We start from the raw sequence: 21,868 nt of genomic DNA, 5'->3' as shown, positions 1-21,868 counted from the left end.
GATTTCCAACCTTTAAGCATCATTGAGGACGAGGGATTCAGGGAGATGTTGCAGACCCTTGAGCCATCATACACAGTACCAACAAGGAAGGTACTGTGTGTCAGAAATTGCACTTAACATTAACAGTTCGAATTATTATTATTACTGTATGAAGATTTTTTTTTTTTTTTTTTCTGTTGTACAGGCTCTAAAGGAAATGGTATCTAAAAGATATGAAGCAGAAACCCTGAACATAAAAGAAAAATTACACTCCACCAATGCAGTCAACCTTACAGCTGATATGTGGACTTCAATAAACACGAAGGCCTACGTGGCTGTGACTGGTCACTGAAAATAAAATATGCACCACTGTGCAGTGAGTTAAATACTTTCCCCAGAGCCACACAGCAGAGAATATTGCTGAGGTAGGTTTATTGAAAATATTCAGTACGGTATGTGTTGGTGTCATGTAAGGACTTGTTATTTATTTATGTGTTTTTTTTAGGTTACACAACATCTGATTCACAGCTGGGCCACTGCAGGAAAGGTTGCACGCTTTGTGACTGATGCTGGTGCAAATATGATAGCAACAGTGAGACTATTAAAAATCAGGCATAGTCCTTGCATCGCACACACTTTAAATTTGATAGTTAAAAAACCTTGCGATCAAGTGTCAGACCTAACTGATATCCAAAATAAAACCAAAAAAATTGTCACCTATTTTCATTCCAGCACTGTCACCAAGGAAAAGCTGTGTCAAGTGGCCATACCAGCTTGACTGATCCCGTCAGAGCTCAGAAGCTAAGCAGGCCAGGCCTGGGTAGAACTTGGATGGGAGATGGCTAGGAATTCCAGGTGCCACAGTGGGGCACCAGTGGCAAAAACTGTCATCGTATCCTTAGGCAAGACACTTCACCCACACTGCTTAGTATGAGTGATGATGATGATTGATGATGTGGCAGTCTGTCCCAGGGCAGCTGTGGCTATTATAGTAGCTTATCACCACTGAGTGTGGAGTGACTGAATAATGAACTGTAAAGCACTTTGGGTATCTTGAAAGGTGTTATATAAATGCAATAAAAAATAAAAGTGCAACAGCAAATGGAAAGACCACTTTTGAATAAATTAAGTTCCAACACACTGGAACAGCACTTATCAAACGCTGTCAAGAGTAGCAAGCCAAAAAGAGCCTGTTTGGGTCTGGTATCCTTAAAAACATCGATGCCTGCACTTACTGATGAGGAGCACGACATCATTGCAGAAGTCCTGGTTATGCTTGCCCCTTCTAATTCTGCTGTGGAGCTTTTAGAGAAGCAAGTGAGTGGAAGCAAAACAATACCAATGATGAAAATGCTTCACCGTACAATGCAAAAATGTGCCACATCTTTGCAAATATTGGTTGGAAAAAAGCTGTGTCAGGAACTGGACAAAAGAGTCATGGAAACCTTAAACAGTTATGACTCTTCTGGCCATCGCTCTCTGGCAACCTTGTTGGACCCACTATACAAAGCTCTTGTTTGTTTTTTAATGGGAACAAGATAAATGAAGCAGTGAAGTGACTAAAATCTGAATGTGCTACAGAGATGAGAATTTCTGGGCCGCCTTCTTCACCACAGGAAGATCAGCCTGGGCCCTCATCTCATTTGCCAGCATCTTCTAGTTCAGGTATGTATTTATTTATTAAAAATGTATTTGTTGTTATTTAGGATTTACATTTTGTACAAGTCATGTTTTGTAGACAACCTGTGGCAACAACTAGACATGGAGGTGTCTCAGAGCAGAAGAAACACAAGTTTTAAGGCTGATGCTATAATAGAATTCTCAAAAAAAAAGATCTACCCACACTTATTCAAACTGCCCCAAAAATATTTGTGTACTCCTGCCTCATCAGTTCCTTGTGAACAAATTTTCTCTAAAGCTGGAGAAATTGTTTCCAAGAGGAGAAATCTTTTGAGCCCAAACATGTTTCAAAAAATTATTTTTCATAAAAATGTTTGAAATCCCCCCCCCCCCCCAAAAAAAAGACAAGCACTCAAAGGTTACAAGCACTCTTCACATAGATTATTAAACATAGGCCCAATTGTTATGTTCACATGAAAAGCAAACTCATTACAGTATATTTTTGAAACCACTAGATGGAACACACACTTAGCAGCACAGCATGATAGTCTCAACACACAAGGGGAAGAGTGTGATACACACGGAGGTCATCTGCCCATCACTACTACCTACCCTATCCAGCGACAAAAATAAAACCTCAATTTGATCCTGCATACTTCGACATACACCTAGAGTAAATGTATCTGTCCATGGAGACACATCAGAAAAAGAAAGAAAATCCCCTAAAGGAACAGCACGAGTTGCAAACAAGTCCATAAACGCACAGCACTAGTGAAGGTTATGAGCACATACAAGCAGAGAGCAGCTCTTTTAGTGAAGTGGGTGGCTCTTAAAAGAGCCGTTGGGGTGTATACTTCAATGAAGCAGTTTACTTGGAGCTGGTGTACTTGGTGACGGCCTTGGTGCCCTCGGACACGGCGTGCTTAGCCAGCTCTCCGGGCAGCAGGAGACGCACGGCGGTCTGGATCTCCCTGGAGGTGATGGTGGAGCGCTTGTTGTAGTGCGCCAGGCGGGAGGCCTCTCCGCCGATGCGCTCAAAGATGTCGTTGACGAAAGAGTTCATGATGCTCATAGCCTTGGAGGAGATGCCGGTGTCGGGGTGCACCTGCTTAAGCACCTTGTACACGTAGATGGCGTAGCTCTCCTTCCTGGTCTTTCTCTTCTTCTTGCCGCCTTTGCCGGCGGTCTTGGTCACGGCTTTCTTGGAGCCCTTCTTGGGCGCGGACTTGGCGGGTTCAGGCATGTTTCTGATCGGGATCAGCGGACACTGAGGGGATAGGAGCGCGGCCGCTGCTTTTATCCGGGTCTCGCTGCGTTCTGATTGGTGGAGTCTGTGCGCGCGCTCAACGTGCAGGGGGCTTATGGGAGGGGGCTGTGTGCTCTTTAGTGATTTTAGGAGGGAAACGGACAAAAGAAATTCCCCTCCCCCCATTTCCCACCTTAGTCTAGATTAGAGTCACTTGTCTTTACTCTTTATTGTCAATCATAAATAAGAGTGAAATAGCGCGTACTGACAGCAGACTTACCTGTAAATGTATCAAGATCACACCGAGATCGGAAGAATACTTTGGAAAAAAAAATAAAAAAAGGATTTAGTTACATAATACTGACTACCTGCATTCAAATGTACTTTGTAATGTATTCTGTTAGATGTCCATATCAGAGTGCTGTGTATGCACACTTGGAATACTTTCACATTGAGTTCTGTTATATTATAATGTAGAAAGAAGTTTAAAACTGTTGAATTGTTGATTCACTGTTTGTAATGCACTCATGTAGGCTGTTACTGAGTAGAGAAGTAGAAATATCAGTTGCGTTCATCATAAGAGCGGTGTTAATTTCTATTTTTCACATTAATATTATGGCGTTTGCAGCCTAAAATACGTGATCAAAGTACCGCAAGTGCCCTTGATTTTAGAGACGTTACTGTATTCTGTAGGTATTTTCGGTAGGCCTACTCAGTTACTTCCCAAAAGTGACATCACACACAAAAAAAGGAGTGCGAAGCAGCTCTCCAAGCACCAAAAAGCGCGTATTTCCAGATGAGTATTCCACACGTGGCCGTTTGTTTTTCCGGGATAAACGCGGGCTAATAGTTTATTTCAGGATAATTCACGCAGGGCAGGGGTTCGCAGAACTGCGTTGTTAGTAATGGGGCGGCCTCTAGAGTTCCTAATAAGCCTAAGGTAACTAAATTAACTCGTGGTCTTACTGTATTAATGACTAGTAATAATATACCGTTAATACAGGAACACACAGAACAGAAGCTCTTTGTTGCGGTGTGTGGCCCTGAAAAGGGCCGTTGTGTTGTAACCAGAAGAAGAGTTTAACCTCCGAAGCCGTACAGAGTGCGGCCCTGTCTCTTCAGGGCGTACACCACGTCCATGGCGGTCACGGTCTTCCTCTTGGCGTGTTCGGTGTAGGTGACGGCATCACGGATAACGTTCTCCAGGAAAACCTTGAGCACACCGCGAGTCTCCTCGTAGATCAGACCGGAGATACGCTTGACACCGCCGCGGCGAGCCAGACGGCGGATAGCGGGCTTGGTGATGCCCTGGATGTTATCACGGAGAACTTTACGGTGACGCTTAGCGCCTCCTTTTCCCAGACCTTTACCTCCCTTTCCTCTGCCAGACATGACTGCTTCTGTGTGACGATTCACAAGATGAGTAGAGACTCCGAGCACACGGTATTTATTCACTGGCAGAGGACGTGACAGAAAACATACTCTCTAGCACCACCATGCGGACAGCATGTGCATTGAAAAAACCTTGGTCGGATACGATGAAATAAAAGATAACGTCAACTCACACTTTCCCGCCATTTTCCCCTGTTTGTATTCATCAAATATATGAAATCTAAATATCGTATTTTAAGTTTCACTTTTGCTGTTGGAGAGATGAGTGAGTGAAGTCAAGTGTGTGTTCGTGTTGTTAGAGGCTCTTCTCTTTGTGTTGGTAAACTGCCGAACTGTTCTTGTTTGACACGTTTGTCTTGATGGTCGTCGCTACTGTTAATGAATGCTGCAACATTGTGTTTTGTGACACAAACAGACTGGGAACATTGTTTCATTTAGATTTTAGTCCTTATGATAACGTTATGTATTATGTCAATTCCTTCCCAGCACATTTCCCTGTAGTTACAAGAAAGTTTTGTAATGATGGGTAGATTGAATAAAAGAGTCTCTTTTGTAAAAGTGGGGGCTCTGAAAAGAGCCGTTGTGTTGTTAAAGTTTGTGAGCGGTGACTTTACTTCTTCTTGGGGGCCGCTGCCTTCTTGGCTTTGGGCTTGGCGGCTTTCTTGGGGGCCGCTTTCTTGGCTGCGGGCGCCTTCTTCACTGCCTTCTTGGGGCTCTTGGCCGGCTTCTTAGGGCTCTTGGCCGCTTTCTTAGCCGCGGGCTTGGCTGCCTTCTTCGGGGACTTCTTGGCCGCCTTCTTGGGGGTGGCGCTCTTCTTGGCCGCCTTGGGTTTCTTGGCGGTGGCTGGTTTCTTGGCGACGGGCTTCTTGGCTTTAGGAGCGGCTTTCTTGGCGGGCTTCTTGGCCTTCTTCTCCTCGGTCTTCTTGCTCATCTTGTAGGAGCCCTTCTTCTGGACCAGAGTGCCCTTCTCCACCAGCTTCTTGACGGCGAGCCTGACCCGGGCCTTGTTCTTTTCCGCATCGTATCCGGCGGCGGACAGAGCCTTCTTGAGCGCGGGCAGGGACACGCCGTTGCGCTCCTTGGAGGCGGACACGGTTTTGACGATGAGCTCGCCGACGCTGGGGCCGCTCTTCTTGGGCTTGGTGGCCTTCTTTTTGGCGGCTTTGGCCGGAGCCGGGGCGGGAGCGGGAGCTTCTTCTACCATTGTTCGAGAGTCACTAACACAGTGAGAGAGTGGAGAGTGCGGGAGCACGCGCGCACTTAAACACGCCGTGAGAACCGTAGAGACTCAACACGGGCTCAGTCTGCTGCGCGCGTCAGCGGGAGACGCGTCTGTGCTTTCTGCGCGTCAGGAAAAGTGCCCAAAACAAAGGTGCACGCACTGGTCAGGACAGACAGACACGGTGGGAGACACGGCGACACGTTGACCGTAGAATAAAGTCCAATAGAAGTTCAGCCTGGAGCGCGTCTGGTTTCTAGAACAATCCAAAGCCGCTCAGACGCGCGTTCTGGAGGAGGACGCGCTCTCTTTTTCCCTCTGAACCGCTGACATTTCTTGATGACTTCACGACTGAACACAACCCTCGCGTTCACACACACGTGTGTCAGTAACACACATATAAAAGTGTGTGTGCTCTGAGTGGAACGGGACTTTCTGCGCGATTTTAGCCACTGCTGCAAACACACAAACGCACACATAGCCTATTGCTTATACACACTACTACTATTCATTTTTTTCGCCAAATAAAAGTGTTTTTAACAGACCAGTGTGCTGCTTACACATACACATTATTTTGGAAATAATATTGGAAGACCAAAATGAACCTCATGTACATATTGTATGTATAATGTGTTGCCCGCTGTTGTTCTGACATTTACAATGATATATTTTATAGGATATATATATATATGTGTGTGTGTGTGTGTGTCCTTGTCGCCGTTTAATTCATGTGTCAGATCGTTTGCTGTTAGATTGTGGTTGCTCAGCAACAGTACGTTTTGGCAGCTATGTTCTCATAAATGCTTCTATGTTGAAAGTGACAGAGTTGAGGCCAAAGTCCTTCACCATGTGTGAAGTGTATACATAAGCACACAGGAGAACAGTGACGCAGTGACGTCTGTGCAGGAGCAAAGCGAGGGTCAAATACACGTGTTTAGTACAGCCTAATTTACACATGTGTACAACCTAATATACATGTGGACTTTACTGCAGCCTTTCACCCCAAATGAAAACATATTTACACTAGTACAATTACACTTCCCACACTTACAAATACATGACATCATCAAAAACTGTCATCCATCAGTTTTATTGATCATACTCTTGAATGTTTGTTTCACAAATCCACAGAACTCAAGCAGAGGAAAACAGTGTTTTAAATAATAGTCACGTATTTGTATTCCCACATCTGCACCTCTCGGAGATTCAATGTAAAGGAGTCCATCCTACATGTTCAGTCAGGATGATGGAGTCATAATCCTGTTATCACTCAGCGTTAGGGGAAGCCGCTCTCCAAGGTGCTGAAATGTTTACAGGTCATTTTGAAAATATGGGCTATGCAGAGCTACTATAGACCGTGGCTTGTAGGCCTACATTAAACACAAATCTAAAATTGTTCTTTTTATAAAAGAGCAGCTATTATGTTCCACTTTGACCTTCCTCCAAATAATGTGGTAAGAAAAGGTGCACCAGCCAAATGGAAGGCCTTGAGCGGTTTTGTCACGCAAACGCTTCAGGAGTGGATTGGTGTTGGAGTCTCTTGTCCCATACAGGCTTCGTCTGTATGGGACTTGAGAGGAAGTCAGAAGAAGAAAAGTGAAGTAAGATTGTAATGCCTCGTGCAACGTTGCCAAAAATATACTCAACAGAAGCAATATTGTAGTAGTTTGTTCGTCGTGCCCTGACACAAAAGTAGAAAAGCTGCTCTTCCCCACGTGTGATGGCTCTTAAAAGAGCCGTTGTTTTAGTGAGTTAAAGCAGACGCTTTAAGCCCTCTCTCCGCGGATGCGGCGGGCCAGCTGGATGTCTTTGGGCATGATGGTGACCCTCTTGGCGTGGATGGCGCACAGGTTGGTGTCCTCGAACAGACCCACCAGGTAGGCCTCGCTGGCCTCCTGCAGAGCCATGACGGCGGAGCTCTGGAAGCGCAGGTCGGTCTTGAAGTCCTGGGCGATCTCCCTGACCAGGCGCTGGAAGGGCAGTTTGCGGATCAGCAGCTCGGTGGACTTCTGGTAACGACGGATCTCTCTCAGAGCCACGGTACCGGGCCTGTAACGGTGAGGCTTCTTGACACCTCCGGTGGCCGGGGCGCTCTTACGCGCAGCCTTTGTGGCCAGCTGCTTCCTGGGAGCTTTGCCTCCGGTGGATTTACGGGCGGTCTGCTTGGTTCTAGCCATGTTTCAAGTGTCTTGTCTGCGAACAGAGAAGGGGAACTGGCGAGAAGCGGCAAACGAGCGGTTTTTAAGCAGTCGGTCTCAAGCGCGCACGGCACCGGGCTCTGTGATTGGTCTGCGTCATACTCTGACGCACAGCGCCGCCCAAAGAGGCGTAACAAAAACGCTTTCTATTGGAGCTCGTGTGTTTGAAGTGAGCGCGTGAAACTGAGCGGGAGTTGGGAGGAGGGGGCGGGGCACTTCCACAGCCGGAAGAGGCAGTAGGACGTAGGTCTACGCACGCACACGGTACATGCAGCGTCCTTTTTTAAAAGATTCTTTTCTAAACAATCTTGCAGTCTAAAGGGAACTTCTTGATCATATTCACAGCGTTAAGTAGCTCATGAATTGGATCCACTCACTGTATTTTGGTGGTTAAATGCCTTTGTAATCATATCTTTAATTACATCTGAAGCGGAGACATTGAAGAAAAGGAGAAGACCTGTTAAAATAGTTTGCGGCCAAACAGACCACGGTAAACCGTTCATCTCGCGCGCACACCAAAAGAAATGGGGAGAAGGTCGGGGGCTTGTAATAACTGACAGTTTATATGTCTTCTGATTGCCTCAAAACTGCTCACAGACTTAGTGATGTGTTCATTATGAATGCGTAGTTTTGATAGCATCAGGGTGGTTTTAAGGTGTTAACATGATATGTACTCAGTCTAGTCCAGTTTTAAGAGAAGTAAGCGCTTAATTATGAGAGTGGGTGGCTCTTAAAAGAGCCGTTGTTGAGTAGCTGGTCTCGAAATTGCTTTATTTGGCCTTCTCGGTCTTCTTGGGCAGCAGCACAGCCTGGATGTTGGGCAGCACGCCTCCCTGAGCGATGGTCACTCCTCCCAGCAGTTTGTTGAGCTCTTCGTCATTGCGGACGGCCAGCTGCAGGTGTCGGGGGATGATACGGGTCTTTTTGTTGTCGCGAGCTGCGTTTCCCGCCAGCTCCAGGATCTCAGCGGTGAGGTACTCCAGCACGGCCGCCAGATACACGGGAGCTCCGGCGCCAACGCGCTCTGCGTAGTTGCCTTTGCGGAGCAGCCTGTGCACACGGCCCACTGGGAACTGCAGTCCAGCCCGAGAAGAGCGAGACTTCGCCTTAGCGCGCGCCTTTCCTCCGGTTTTGCCTCTTCCGCTCATGATTTCGCTTCGTCTCAGTGATAAGAAAACGACTGTCGGCAGACACAGCGCGGCGCCTTTTATCTTCAGGAGCGCGTGCGGTTCAGTGCTGCACCAATCAGCGGCCGCGCTCACACAAGGGGAGGAGCTCTGACTTCCACTGGGCCACCGTGTCGGGTGTAGTGTCAGTGTTTTCTTCAGTCAGAAGTTCCTTTTTTGATTACAATACATATATACAGTATAATACATTATAAACACATAACAGACAGTCAAGTCCATACCAAAGATTTTAAAAAGAAATGATCAAATAAAATAAGACAAAATAAAATAAAGTAAAGCAAAACTAATAAAGTAAACTGAATGATAAATACGCAAGCATTCTTACCTTAATTCTGGTAAGCTTTGTTCTACATATTACAACTATAAATATAAAATTGATATAATGTTTCTTGATTTACACACATTTAGTGTATTTATCACCAGGGAGCTCTTCCACATCAGGGATCTCTACCACACTAGGGAGATCTACCATATCAGGATCCTCTACCACATCAGGGACCTCTACTGCATCTACTACAGGAACTGGTTGAGTATTAGTGACGGCCACAGCTGGCTGTTTCTGCAGTTCCTCTGAGAGTTCCTTAGGTATTTGGCTGTTGAGGCGCTCAGATGAAAGAAGACCAGGTGTCTCCAGTGCACTGTTGAAGCTCCTTAGTATATACCTAAGGGTATATCTTTTATCAGCTGTTGCAATGGTGATGGCCCACATCAGACTTTTTGAATAGGACCTTAGATTTTGAAAAAGTTGCTTTCCTGGAAACATGTTGAAGATTTTGGCCATGGTGTTCCTGACCATTTCATCCTTTAACCATCAGTAAAAGTGGCACTGCTGGGTCATGGAAATGTCAAATTTTTCAAGTCTGCCCAGGACAGACTGGGCCAGTGGCAGGGGCCAGTCCAATGGCAGAGGTGCTCAGCTCTTTGTATGGCATACCAAGATATGGAGAATCCACGGGTGGTCTCCACAGGCTAAACACAAGATCAGAGACGACCTGCAGGATCACCTCCCTTGGCTGAAGCAGGCGGGGCATCTCCTCTATATTCTGCAACAGTGTTTCTGGAAACCTCTCTGCCATGTACTGCAGCCGTGGGTGTCTTTGTAAAAGAGTTAATGTTAGTTGTGCATATAATCAACTATAATTAACACTGTCCATCAAGAGACTTACCTGAAGGTCTCAGGGATCTTTTTTGGCTGAATGACCAACCTTGCTGCCTCTAACACAACATTATACATTTTGAGGTGACTGATTACTTCCCAGACCTGAGAAAATGAGCAGACAAAGGGTTAGTGCATAGAATTGCCATTGTCAACAAAATGTATAAACTAGGAACTTGTTGCAACATAACTAATGAAAAATAAATTTGCATCTTATCACATTCAGAAGAGGTTTTTGGCTGTCTTCAGCACCAGCTCCATACTTGAAAGTGCCATTGTCTGAAAGCACACACAAATATATTTAGTGGTCCTTGTACCTGTTACTGTTAAGACATATTAAAATTGTATACAGTTTTATACAGTATATAACTTATAGCACATGGTGGGACAGTATTCTCAGACAAATAAAGGGATACTTGCATCAGTTTCATGAGAAGGGACGTTCCAACAGTTCTGCAGGGCATAACGCCGAGCTAAACAGCTCCTACAACAGTGGTGGAAAGAAATATGATTAGATTAAACTAATGTATATAATGTTTTATTCTTCCATGCATGCACAGATTGGGACACATACACACAAGTGAATACAAGTTTACTTTAATTGGCAGGTAGATGCCAGGAGTTTGCGCCCTGATGTCCATAATGCTTGGTGTGCTATGACACAGTGACAAAACAAAGCTCAAAGGAAGTGCAAGTGAAGATTTGATCAGGGACTCTAAAAGTGCAGCCACATGGTTGAGATCAACTCTGAAAATGAGCACGCAAAGAGGTCGCCTTTTAACCACGAACTTATAGTTCTAGAGTTCTACACCCTTATCCATATTACTGGTGTTCTAGAAGGGCCTAGATGTTTCTATATGGTAATTTTGTTTTTGTAAACATATGAAAAATACAAAGGAAAATAATGATACTTTTATAACAATAAAGAAATCTTAGTTAAAAACAGATGTGTGTAAAACAGTACAATATATTTGTATAAATCAAAATTTGTAGTTTGATTATATATTCATGGCTACATCAGCTTTCTGTTCTGTGACATACTGAGGACTTTTGACACTCAAAAGATATCATGTTTAGGTTGAAATTGTTCATGCTATGACAATAGCATATTTAATTAAAGCTACACACAGGGATACAGACCCCACCACATCCTGTGACCACCATGTTTAACACACATATCCTGCACATTTAGACTGTGTTCTTCTCTTAAAGGGAAAACACTGTTGTGAGGTCATACAGTCCCTGACAAAAGTCTTGTCACGTATCCATTTTGTAGAAACAAAAGCTTATAACCTGACTTTAAATTAATCGATTGGTTTTAGAAATGTCTCATATGAAAGATGCAAGACAACTGCTCAGGAGGACCGTTTGTTGATTGGAAAATCCAAGGCCAGCCCCTTTTCCACTGCAGCAGAGCCCCACCAGGCCTGGTCACCTCAAGTCCCTGTGTCAACCACAACAGTTTGTAGAATTCCGTCTCGAAATGGCCTCCATGGTCGAATCAGTGCACAGAAACCAGCACTAAACAAAAGGCAATTAAAAAAACGTGTGGCATTTGCCAAGGCCCACAGCCTGCTAAAAGGATGGACACTGGAAAAGTGGCAGAAGGTGGATTTCTCAGATGAATCCTCGGTTGAATTACATCACAGCTGCCACAAATATTGCAGGAGACCTACTGGAGCCCGCATGGATCCAAGATTCACCCAGAAAACAGTTAAGTTTGGTAGCGGAAAGTCATGATCTGGGGTTACATCCAGTATGGGGCTGTGCGAGACATTTGCAGGGTGGAAGGCAATATCAATAGCTTAAAATATGAAAAAATATTAGCTACCTCTTACATTCCCAACCATAAAAAGGGTCAAATTTTGCAGCAGGATGGTGCTCCATCGCATACTTCTATCTCTACATCAAAGTTTCTCTAGGCGAAGAAGATCAAGGTGCTCCAGGACTGGCCAGCCCAGTCACCAGACATGAACATCATTGAGCATGTCTGGGGTAGAATGAAAGAGGAAGCATGGAAGGCAAAACCAAAGAATCTTGATGAACTCTGGGAGGCATGGAAGACGCTTTCTTTACTATTCCTGATGACTGCATCAACAAACTGTATGAATCATTGTCGAACCGTGTGGATGCAGTCCTTCAAGCTCATGGAAGTCATACAAGATATTAAATATGGATCTCACAGCACCACTACTTCATTCACTGACGTTATGCAAAATATTTTTGTATTTGAAGTAAATTATTTGTTCAATTTTCTGTAGGCGACAAAACTTTTGTCTTGCCAAAATCTGACCTTTCTGTGTTCATTAAATGATCAATCTTTCTTCAGTGAAGCAAATTTATTTTAGTATATAGAGCATAATTTGGGAGGGTTTTAGCTTTCATATGAGACATTTCTAAAACCAATCAATTAATTTAAAGTCAGGTTATAAGCTTTTGTTTCTACAAAATGGATAAGCGACAAGACTTTTGTCAGGGACTGTATGGTAATACAAGAAGTGTTCCACTGTGTTTTCACTCCATATACTTTTACTAGAGTTATTTGGAAAATTTTACCTCTGGAATTGCTAATCTCTTACTAAACAAAAGTTAAAGGTAGGTGTTATCTTCAAAACTACCACTACGTGACATTACAAGGTGGAACAGAACATTTTGAACTGTGCTGATGTTGACTGAGTAATTATAAAGGGTTAGTCAAACATGTGTGAACAAAACAAAATACAACTCCGGGTGTGTTTTTGATTCTAACTTGGCTATGGGATCTAAAAATGCACTCTCCACCATGATATTGCTTTGCTCAAATGTTCCCATCTTTTTCAGTTTTAAAGGGAAGTTTTTTTGTTTTGTTTTTTCTATCTGGCATGTCTTCACACAGATTAATACCAAAATACTTGACAATTTTTTTCACAGAGATGTTGCATAAGGATGTGTCAGGAGTATGGTATAAACAGTATTTCACACTTAGACTTGTGAAGTAGAGAGGCAACAGAAATCTGCTCAACAAGAGAAATGGCAGAGTTAAACTGATTCTTATCTTTTAAAAATAAGGCTGTGTCATCTACGAGTTGTGTAATTCTAATTTCTTTACCAAAACACTGATACTGTGAATAACTTGACTATTTTTGACATGCAATGAGAGTACTTCAACAACCAACAAAACGAGAAATGGAGTGACAGGACAGCTTTGACGAACTTGGACATGAATGCCCTTTTAAATGTTTTTCAAAAATTTGGGCCAGAATTGTATAATCTGTGTTTAATAATGTAATCGGCCTCCAATTCTCAATTAATCTTAACCAGGTTTGGGGATGAGACAAATGAGCCTTGTCTCATGGTGACTGTCATTTCTTCTTGAGTGATGCAATGACTTAAGTGCTTCAGTAGTAAGTCCATCATTGCCATGGCATTGGGAATTTACCGTTCTGCATTGATTTAATCGTATATGCTATTTCTTTTTGTGATTGATTTTTCACTATTTTGCCAATACTGTTCCGGAATAATACTTTAAACAGAACTGGTAAAGGTTTCACTCTGCGATTTTATCATTTGACTTGTATATATTGACATAGAAGGTATACACAAACTGAAAGATTTCTTCTCATCATTTTATAGTTAATTGTAAGAGTAGAAATATGCATAGATTTTTTTTTTCATTGCGCTTTTCTAAAAGAAAAAAAATACCTGGATATTTTCCCCCGTGCTCTAACCATTTTGTTCCAGGGTCTAATAAATTAATAAATCCTTTGGTCATGTCAGTATACATATTGTCCATTTCTATTTGCATTTGTTTAAGATTAACTTTTTCTTCATCATTTAAAGTTGGTAATAAGCAGTTTAGTTCATCCATTAGTGTAATTTCTCTTAACATTTTATTCCTTTTTATTGTCTTTGATTCGTTTGATTGCTTTCTTCCTTATACTGTAAACTTGAAGTACTTCCATTTCAGAATGTCATCCACCAAATGTTTCATTAGCCACATATTTTACAGTGTCACAAAAAATAGCATCTCTGAGTAGGTTGTTATTAAATTTTCAATACCCACGTAGACCTTTATATATAATGTGTGTGCATGCGTGTGTATTTGGACTAGATTAAATATCTAGTAAATAATTTATGGTCCGATAAAGAGGTGTAGGAATGATTGATTTCTGAGACATACTGAATGCATTGTGGAGATGTGAATCATAAGTCTATTCTAGATCAGGGGTGTCAAACTCAAATTCACAGAGGGCCAAAATTAAAAACCTGAATAAAGTCGTGAGCCAAACTAAAGATTTATTGAAAAATTTCAACAACATCTGCATGTTTTCTCTTCTTTCGAGGTAAGTAATGTTAAACCTTTTCTTATTAAAATAAATGTTTAATAATACTTTTGCTTAAGCACTGAATCCAGAACAAGCATAATATAAAATAATAACACAATTTTAAATAAATGTCTGTAGCCGGCAGGTCAGTTCTAGTACAAATTTGATATGATATAATGATATGATGATGATGATAATTATATCTCCGGCCTGAGTCTAACATGTCTGTTCTAGATTGGAGAGATCTACAGGAGTTAGACCAGTTAAACTAATAATCTGGGATTTAAGTAGCACCAGGCGTCCACATTAGTCAGCTGATGTATGATATGTATGATGTACATTTGAATCTTGTGCTTGGTACTGATCTTATATATTGCCTGTAATGTAATTTGGTGCATCACTGAAATCGCCTCCAGTAATCAAAAATACATCTTTATACTTTGTTATTAACTCCTTTAGTTTTATGCATAGTTGGTCAAACATTGTTTTTTGCAAGAGTTGAGTTATTGTGACTGTATAAATTGTAAATTTAATAGTTAATAGTATCCTTGTACCGTTAGAAAGATTCAATTACATCTGCGTTAGCTTTATTGAAAAATATGGCGACCTCTGCTGACGGTTGTGTGCTATGACTAAAAACACACAAAAGTTGAGTTCAAAATCTTTGTACTCTTCCTTTGGCTAAACAACGACGAGTAAAATAATTCAGAACAACGCATTAGTATTTTAAAAGAACAGAAACAGTAGAAGTGCATACACAGCGTACATCATAAAGTGCTTAGTGCTACTTCTACACGCCGTGAATGGGCTGGAAGTACGTGTGATAAGGTGCCTATGGAATAAATGTGCAAATTGCAAGATTAGCAGCAGCAAACAAGCGCTTTCATTTTAGTCATGCAACAAGTTAAAAAGGTCGTACATGAGTTTTGTTTGGTGACTGCGCGATACAGTAGACGTATCATGCTTTCAAAGCAAGGACTGAAAGGAAGCGCGTGATTACGCACGACGCCATACTATGAATCTTCGTCTACGAACAGTCATGCCAACCCCCACTACACAAATAAACCTGGATTGAAGTTAAATACTGTAGACATAACTAACCTCGATTTGATCCCGCACACTTTATAACAGTATCAAATGTATCAGTCTCCGTGGAGACTGATGAGCAAAGTGATAGCCCACACTGCACAGCAGCTCTTTTAGTGAAGTGGGTGGCTCTTAAAAGAGCCGTTGGGGTGTAGAGTTCGATGGAGCGGTTTACTTGGAGCTGGTGTACTTGGTGACGGCCTTGGTGCCCTCGGACACGGCGTGCTTAGCCAGCTCTCCGGGCAGCAGGAGACGCACGGCGGTCTGGATCTCCCTGGAGGTGATGGTGGAGCGCTTGTTGTAGTGCGCCAGGCGGGAGGCCTCTCCGCCGATGCGCTCAAAGATGTCGTTGACGAAAGAGTTCATGATGCTCATAGCCTTGGAGGAGATACCGGTGTCGGGGTGCACCTGCTTAAGCACCTTGTACACGTAGATGGCGTAGCTCTCCTTCCTGGTCTTTCTCTTCTTCTTGCCGCCTTTGCCGGCGGTCTTGGTCACGGCTTTCTTGGAGCCCTTCTTGGGCGCGGACTTGGCGGGTTCAGGCATGTTTCTGATCGGGATCAGCGGACACTGAGGGGATAGGAGCGCGGCCGCTGCTTTTATCCGGGTCTCGCTGCGTTCTGATTGGTGGAGTCTGTGCGCGCGCTCAACGTGCAGGGGACTTATGGGAGGGGGCTGTGTGCTCTTTAGTGATTTTAGGAGGGAAACGGACAAAAGAAATTCCCCTCCCCCCATTTTCCCCCTTAGTCTAGAGTCACTTGTCTTTACTCTTTATTGTCGATCATAAATAAAAGTGAATTTCTTATGATGGTCTGAGAACCAGACCAGGATTAAACCAGGACTAGACCGGGACTAAACAAGGACTAGACTGAGACTGATCCAGTGTCATTTGTTTCGGGAAAAGACCGGGGCCGGGCACTTGTTTTCAGGGCAACGGACGCACGTCAATTATTTTTCTCCCGTTCGTCCACGGCGTCAAAGACGCGCGTCGGGGGCGTCTAAATTCAAATACAAAGGTGTCCAAATAGAGGCGTCAAGGCGTTTTTTGACGCTTTGGTAAATGTGTCAATATCACAGAGGTCGGAAGAATACTTTGAAAAAAAATATATTAAGTTACATAATACTGACTGCATTCAAATGTACTTTGTAATGTATTCTGTTACATGGCCATATCAGAGTACTGTGTATGCATACTTGGAATACTTTCACATTGAGTTCTGTTTTATTATAGAGTAAAAACGCTATTTTTTAAATTAATTACTTTGTTTTTGTATTTATTTATTTAAAACGGTTTGATTTGCTATTATAGTAGGCTGTTAGTGAGTAGAAAAGTAGAAATATCAGTTGCATTCATCCCAAGATTTGTGAATGAATGCAATTTTTTTTCCACATTAATACTGTTGCGTTTGCAGCCTAAATTGTGTGATCAAGTACCGCAATGTAGCCTAGAGAAATCATATATACCGTGACTTAATGTTACGTAGACGTGTTTTCGGTGGGCCTATTCAGTTACTTCTCAACACTGACACCACACAAGAGGTGTAAAGCAGCTTTCCAAGCACCAAAAAGGGCGCGTTTCTTAGCTTTTCAGGGTAAACGTGGGTTAATTTTAATTTTGTGGTACTTCACAAGACGAGGAACTATTGTAAGATGCTGCCTCTTGATTTTTATCCTACTTCTCAACTCGGATTTTGACCAAACTTTTTCATAGTCTACTTTGTCGGGATGGTGAATGTCAAGTCAGGTTCGCATACGAAACAGAAGCTCTTTATAGCTGTGGGTGGCCCTGAAAAGGGCCGTTGCGTTGTAAGAAGAAGAATTTAACCTCCGAAGCCGTACAGAGTGCGGCCCTGTCTCTTCAGGGCGTACACCACGTCCATGGCGGTCACGGTCTTCCTCTTGGCGTGTTCGGTGTAGGTGACAGCATCACGGATGACGTTCTCCAGGAAAACCTTGAGCACACCGCGAGTCTCCTCGTAGATCAGACCGGAGATACGCTTGACACCGCCGCGGCGAGCCAGACGGCGAATGGCGGGCTTGGTGATGCCCTGGATGTTATCACGGAGAACTTTACGGTGACGCTTGGCGCCTCCTTTCCCCAGACCTTTGCCTCCCTTTCCTCTGCCAGACATGTTCGCTTCTGTGTGAGATGATTCACAAGATGAGTAGAGACTTCGAGCACACGGTGTTTATTCACTGGCAGAGGACGTGACAGAAAACACACTCTCTAACACCACTATGCGGACAGCTTGTGCATTGAAAAAAACTTGGTAAAATACGATGAAATAAAAGATTAGTTCAGCTCACGTTTTCCCGCCATTTCCCCCTGTTTGTATTCAGCAAATATATGAAATCGAAAACATGAAAGTATTGGTGCCATTTTCTACGTTGCAATTTAGGCTCAGATTCAGTTCAGATTCAGATTAATATTATAATTTATTTTATATGTAGTGATTGCATGTTATAGCATATTTAGAATTGCATTATATTTACAGTACTGTATTTGATCATTTGTTTTTAATGTAATTTTAATTTAGTTTTGAACTAGTTCAGATTAATTAGTTAAGAATTTCCTGATGTATAGCCAATAGGAGCCGGCGCTTTGAGCTCGATGCATCAGTGTGTTCATCCAAAGACTGGATGAACACACGGTTTTGTACCGTTTTGCTCTTGGAGAGATGAGTGAGTGAATAAAAGTGCGTATCCGTGCTGTTAGAGGCTCGTTTTTGTGTTCACAGGCTGCCTGTTGTTTTTATTTGTTTAGCATTGACACATTTGTCTTCATGTTTGTTTCTGTTACCAAATGCTGCGTAACAACATTGTGTTTTGTGACAAATGGATCGGTGAGTTTGCGGACAGGGGACTGGGAACATTGTTTCATTTAGAATTGAGCCCTTCTAATTACGTTATGTGTTATTATGTCAATTCCCTCCCAGCACATTTCTCTGTACGTTCCAACAAAGTTTTGTAATGATGGGTAGATTGAATAAAAGAGTCTCTTTTGTAAAAGTGGGGGCTCTGAAAAGAGCCGGTGGGTTGTTAAAATTAGTGAGCGGTGACTTTACTTCTTCTTGGGGGCCGCTGCCTTCTTGGCTTTGGGCTTGGCGGCTTTCTTGGGGGCCGCTTTCTTGGCTGCCGGCGCCTTCTTCACTGCCTTCTTGGGGCTCTTGGCCGGCTTCTTAGGGCTCTTGGCCGCTTTCTTAGCCGCGGGCTTGGCTGCCTTCTTCGGGGACTTCTTGGCCGCCTTCTTGGGGGTGGCGCTCTTCTTGGCCACCTTGGGTTTCTTGGCGGTGGCTGGTTTCTTGGCGACGGGCTTCTTGGCTTTAGGAGCGGCTTTCTTGGCGGGCTTCTTGGCCTTCTTCTCCTCGGTCTTCTTGCTCATCTTGTAGGAGCCCTTCTTTCTGGACCAGAGTGCCCTTCTCCACCAGCTTCTTGACGGCGAGCCTGACCCGAGCCTTGTTCTTTTCCGCATCGTATCCCGCGGCGGACAGAGCCTTCTTGAGCGCGGGAAGGGACACGCCGTTGCGCTCCTTGGAGGCGGACACGGTTTTGACGATGAGCTCGCCGACGCTGGGGCCGCTCTTCTTGGGCTTGGTGGCCTTCTTTTTGGCGGCTTTGGCCGGAGCCGGGGCGGGAGCGGGAGCTTCTTCTGCCATTGTTCGAGAGTCACTAACACAGTGAGAGAGTGGAGAGTGCGGGAGCACGCGCGCACTTAAACACGCCGTGAGAACCGTAGAGACTCAACACGGGCTCAGTCTGCTGCGCGCGTCAGCGGGAGACGCGCCTGTGCTTTCTGCGCGTCAGGAAAAGTGCCCAAAACAAAGGTGCACGCACTGGTCAGGACAGACAGACACGGTGGGAGACACGGCGACACGTTGACCGTAGAATAAAGTCCAACAGAAGTTCAGTGTGGAGCGCGTCTGGTTTCTAGAACAAAACAAACTCTGACACAAACACAACCCTCGCGTTCACACACACGTGTGTCAATAACACACATATAAAAGTGTGTGTGCTCTGAGTGGAACGTGACTTTCTGCGCGATTTTAGCCGCTGCTGCAAACACACGCACGGACTTACACATATAGTCCTACATTTAGCATACACACTACTACTATTCATTATTTCTCCAAATAAAAGTGTTTTTAACAGACCAGTGTGATGGTTACTCATGCACAATAATACTGGAAGACCAAACCGAACCTCATATACATATTGTATGTATAATGTATGTTTTTTGTTGTTTTTCTTTTTTTGTTTTTTTCCCAATCAAACCTTAGTTCTGCTTTGTGATCACAGACCACTCTCAGTTTCGGTGATTCAGTGTGAGGGACTTCATCCTACATGTTCAGTCAGGATGATGGGGTCAAAATCCTGTTATCACGCAGCGTAGGTGAAGTCGCTCTCCACGGTGCTGAAATGTTTACTGGTCATTTTGAAGATATGGGCTGTGCAGAGCTACTATAGACCGTGGTTTGTATGCCTACATTAAACACAAATCTAATATTGTTTTTTTTTTTCTTTTTATTAAAAAAAGAAAATGAAAGAAAAAAGAAAGAAAAACAAGGCCGACAGCTATTATGTTCCACTTTGACCTTCCTCCAAATGATACTATGATTCATGACAAACATCTCATTGTCATGGAAAGTCATGACGTCACATGTTAATCAGCTAATTAGCTGAGACTTTAGTTTCTCAGTTTGGTTCAGAGGGTTACACAATAACGGGGAAAGATAACGAGACAGATGTCCAGTAGACAGTCACTGACTCCCTCCACAAGGAGAAAACCACAGAAGGTGATTTTTAAAGAAGCTGGTAGTTCACAGAGTGCTGTATTAAAGCATATTCATAAAACCTTGAGAGGAAAAATAAACATGTGGTAGGAAAAGGTGCACCAACCAAATTGATGATTGCAGCCTTGAGAGGACTGTCAAGCAAATGCTTCATATGGAGTCGACTTGAGTTGGAGTCAGCGCATCAAGAGCCACTAGACACAGATCAAGCCTGTATGGGACATGAGAGGAAGTCAGAAGAGTCTTACTTGGGCTGTGGAGAAAAAGAACTAGACTGTTGCTCAGTGGCAAATTTTGTATGTCATTTGGAAATCAAGGTTCCACAGTCTGGAGGAAGAGTGGAGAGGCACAGAATCCACATTACTTGAAGTTCAGTGTGAATTTTGCACAGTCAGTGATGATTTGGGCTGCCATGTCATCTGCTGGTGTTAGCCCACTGTGATTTCTGAAGTCCACAGTCAACGCAGTCATCTACCACGACATTTAACACTTCATGCCTCTCTCTACTGAGAAACTTTATGGAGGTGATGATTTTCTTTTCCAACATGACTTGGCACCTGTCCACACAGGCAAAGGTACCAAAAGCTGGTTCAGTCATTGTGATGATACTTTGCTTAATAACCCTGCAAGCAAGCTCTCCTGATCTATACCCCACAAAGAATGTGTGTGCTATTATTAAGAAGGTGAGAGGCAGCAATGCAGATGACCTGAAGGCCGCTATCAAAGCAACCTGAGCAGTGCCACAGGGTGATGCCACACCACTTTGATGCAGTAGCACATGCCAAGAGACCCAAATAACATACTGAAGAGTGACTTTTTAAAATATCCTTTTATTTATCTGAATTTTGGATTTCAAAATGAAGAAATTAAAGGCTTGAAAGCGCTGTATAATCAATTAATATAATACACAGATTTGACTTTGTGAAATCAGTGACTTCTTCACGTTGTTCTAATAACTGGAGACAGAATGTAATTCTAATGTGTGTGTTATAATCCCTCGTGTAACACTGCCAAAACATACTCAACAGCAGCAGTATTGTGCGTGACAGCTGTAGAAGTTTGTTCGTCGTGCCCTGACACAGAAATAGAAATGCTGCTCTTTCCCACGTGTGGTGGCTCTTAAAAGAGCCGTTGTTTTAGTGAGTTAAAGCAGACGCTTTAAGCCCTCTCTCCGCGGATGCGGCGGGCCAGCTGGATGTCTTTGGGCATGATGGTGACCCTCTTGGCGTGGATGGCGCACAGGTTGGTGTCCTCGAACAGACCCACCAGGTAGGCCTCGCTGGCCTCCTGCAGAGCCATGACGGCGGAGCTCTGGAAGCGCAGGTCGGTCTTGAAGTCCTGGGCGATCTCCCTGACCAGGCGCTGGAAGGGCAGTTTGCGGATCAGCAGCTCGGTGGACTTCTGGTAACGACGGATCTCTCTCAGAGCCACGGTACCGGGCCTGTAGCGGTGAGGCTTCTTGACACCTCCGGTGGCCGGGGCGCTCTTACGTGCGGCCTTTGTGGCCAGCTGCTTCCTGGGAGCTTTGCCTCCGGTGGATTTACGGGCGGTCTGCTTGGTTCTAGCCATGTTTCAAGTGTCTTGTCTGCGAACAGAGAAGGGGAACTGGCGAGAAGCGGCAAACGAGCGGTTTTTAAACAGTCGGTCTCAAGCGCGCACTACACCGGGCTCTGTGATTGGTCTGCCGCACA

At 43.9% G+C, this 21,868-nt stretch overlaps 5 protein-coding genes and 1 pseudogene across 5 annotated transcripts; all 6 read right to left on the bottom strand.

Annotated features, from left to right (window-relative positions):
- Positions 1-2,378: 2,378 nt before the first annotated feature.
- On the bottom strand, positions 2,379-2,849 carry LOC129407802 (histone H2B 1/2-like). The gene has a single exon (XM_055149886.1). It carries the CDS (start codon positions 2,840-2,842, stop codon positions 2,468-2,470), a length of 375 nt encoding a protein of 124 aa, XP_055005861.1. The 5' UTR covers positions 2,843-2,849; the 3' UTR covers positions 2,379-2,467.
- A 1,981-nt stretch (positions 2,850-4,830) lies between these two features.
- Positions 4,831-5,643, bottom strand: LOC129407801 (histone H1-like). The gene has a single exon (XM_055149884.1). The coding sequence runs from the start codon at positions 5,439-5,441 to the stop codon at positions 4,848-4,850; it is 594 nt and encodes a 197-aa protein (XP_055005859.1). The 5' UTR covers positions 5,442-5,643; the 3' UTR covers positions 4,831-4,847.
- A 2,741-nt stretch (positions 5,644-8,384) lies between these two features.
- On the bottom strand, positions 8,385-8,857 carry LOC110173695 (histone H2A). The gene has a single exon (XM_020939714.2). The coding sequence runs from the start codon at positions 8,800-8,802 to the stop codon at positions 8,425-8,427; it is 378 nt and encodes a 125-aa protein (XP_020795373.2). The 5' UTR covers positions 8,803-8,857; the 3' UTR covers positions 8,385-8,424.
- A 6,257-nt stretch (positions 8,858-15,114) lies between these two features.
- Positions 15,115-15,940, bottom strand: LOC129407803 (histone H2B 1/2-like). The gene has a single exon (XM_055149887.1). It carries the CDS (start codon positions 15,931-15,933, stop codon positions 15,559-15,561), a length of 375 nt encoding a protein of 124 aa, XP_055005862.1. The 5' UTR covers positions 15,934-15,940; the 3' UTR covers positions 15,115-15,558.
- A 2,494-nt stretch (positions 15,941-18,434) lies between these two features.
- LOC110173677 (histone H1-like) lies at positions 18,435-19,043 on the bottom strand (annotated as a pseudogene).
- Positions 19,044-21,287: 2,244 nt separating this feature from the next.
- Positions 21,288-21,763, bottom strand: LOC110173698 (histone H3). Its single transcript, XM_020939719.2, has one exon. The coding sequence runs from the start codon at positions 21,744-21,746 to the stop codon at positions 21,336-21,338; it is 411 nt and encodes a 136-aa protein (XP_020795378.1). The 5' UTR covers positions 21,747-21,763; the 3' UTR covers positions 21,288-21,335.
- Between the last annotated feature and the right edge of the window lie 105 nt (positions 21,764-21,868).

Source organism: Boleophthalmus pectinirostris, unplaced genomic scaffold (genome assembly GCF_026225935.1).
Source record: "Boleophthalmus pectinirostris isolate CB_2022bp ecotype Guang Dong unplaced genomic scaffold, ASM2622593v1 HiC_scaffold_14, whole genome shotgun sequence".
NCBI lineage: Eukaryota > Metazoa > Chordata > Actinopteri > Gobiiformes > Gobiidae > Boleophthalmus > Boleophthalmus pectinirostris.
Note: the sequence above shows the minus strand (reverse complement) of the source record. Positions and strands in the feature narration are given on the sequence as shown.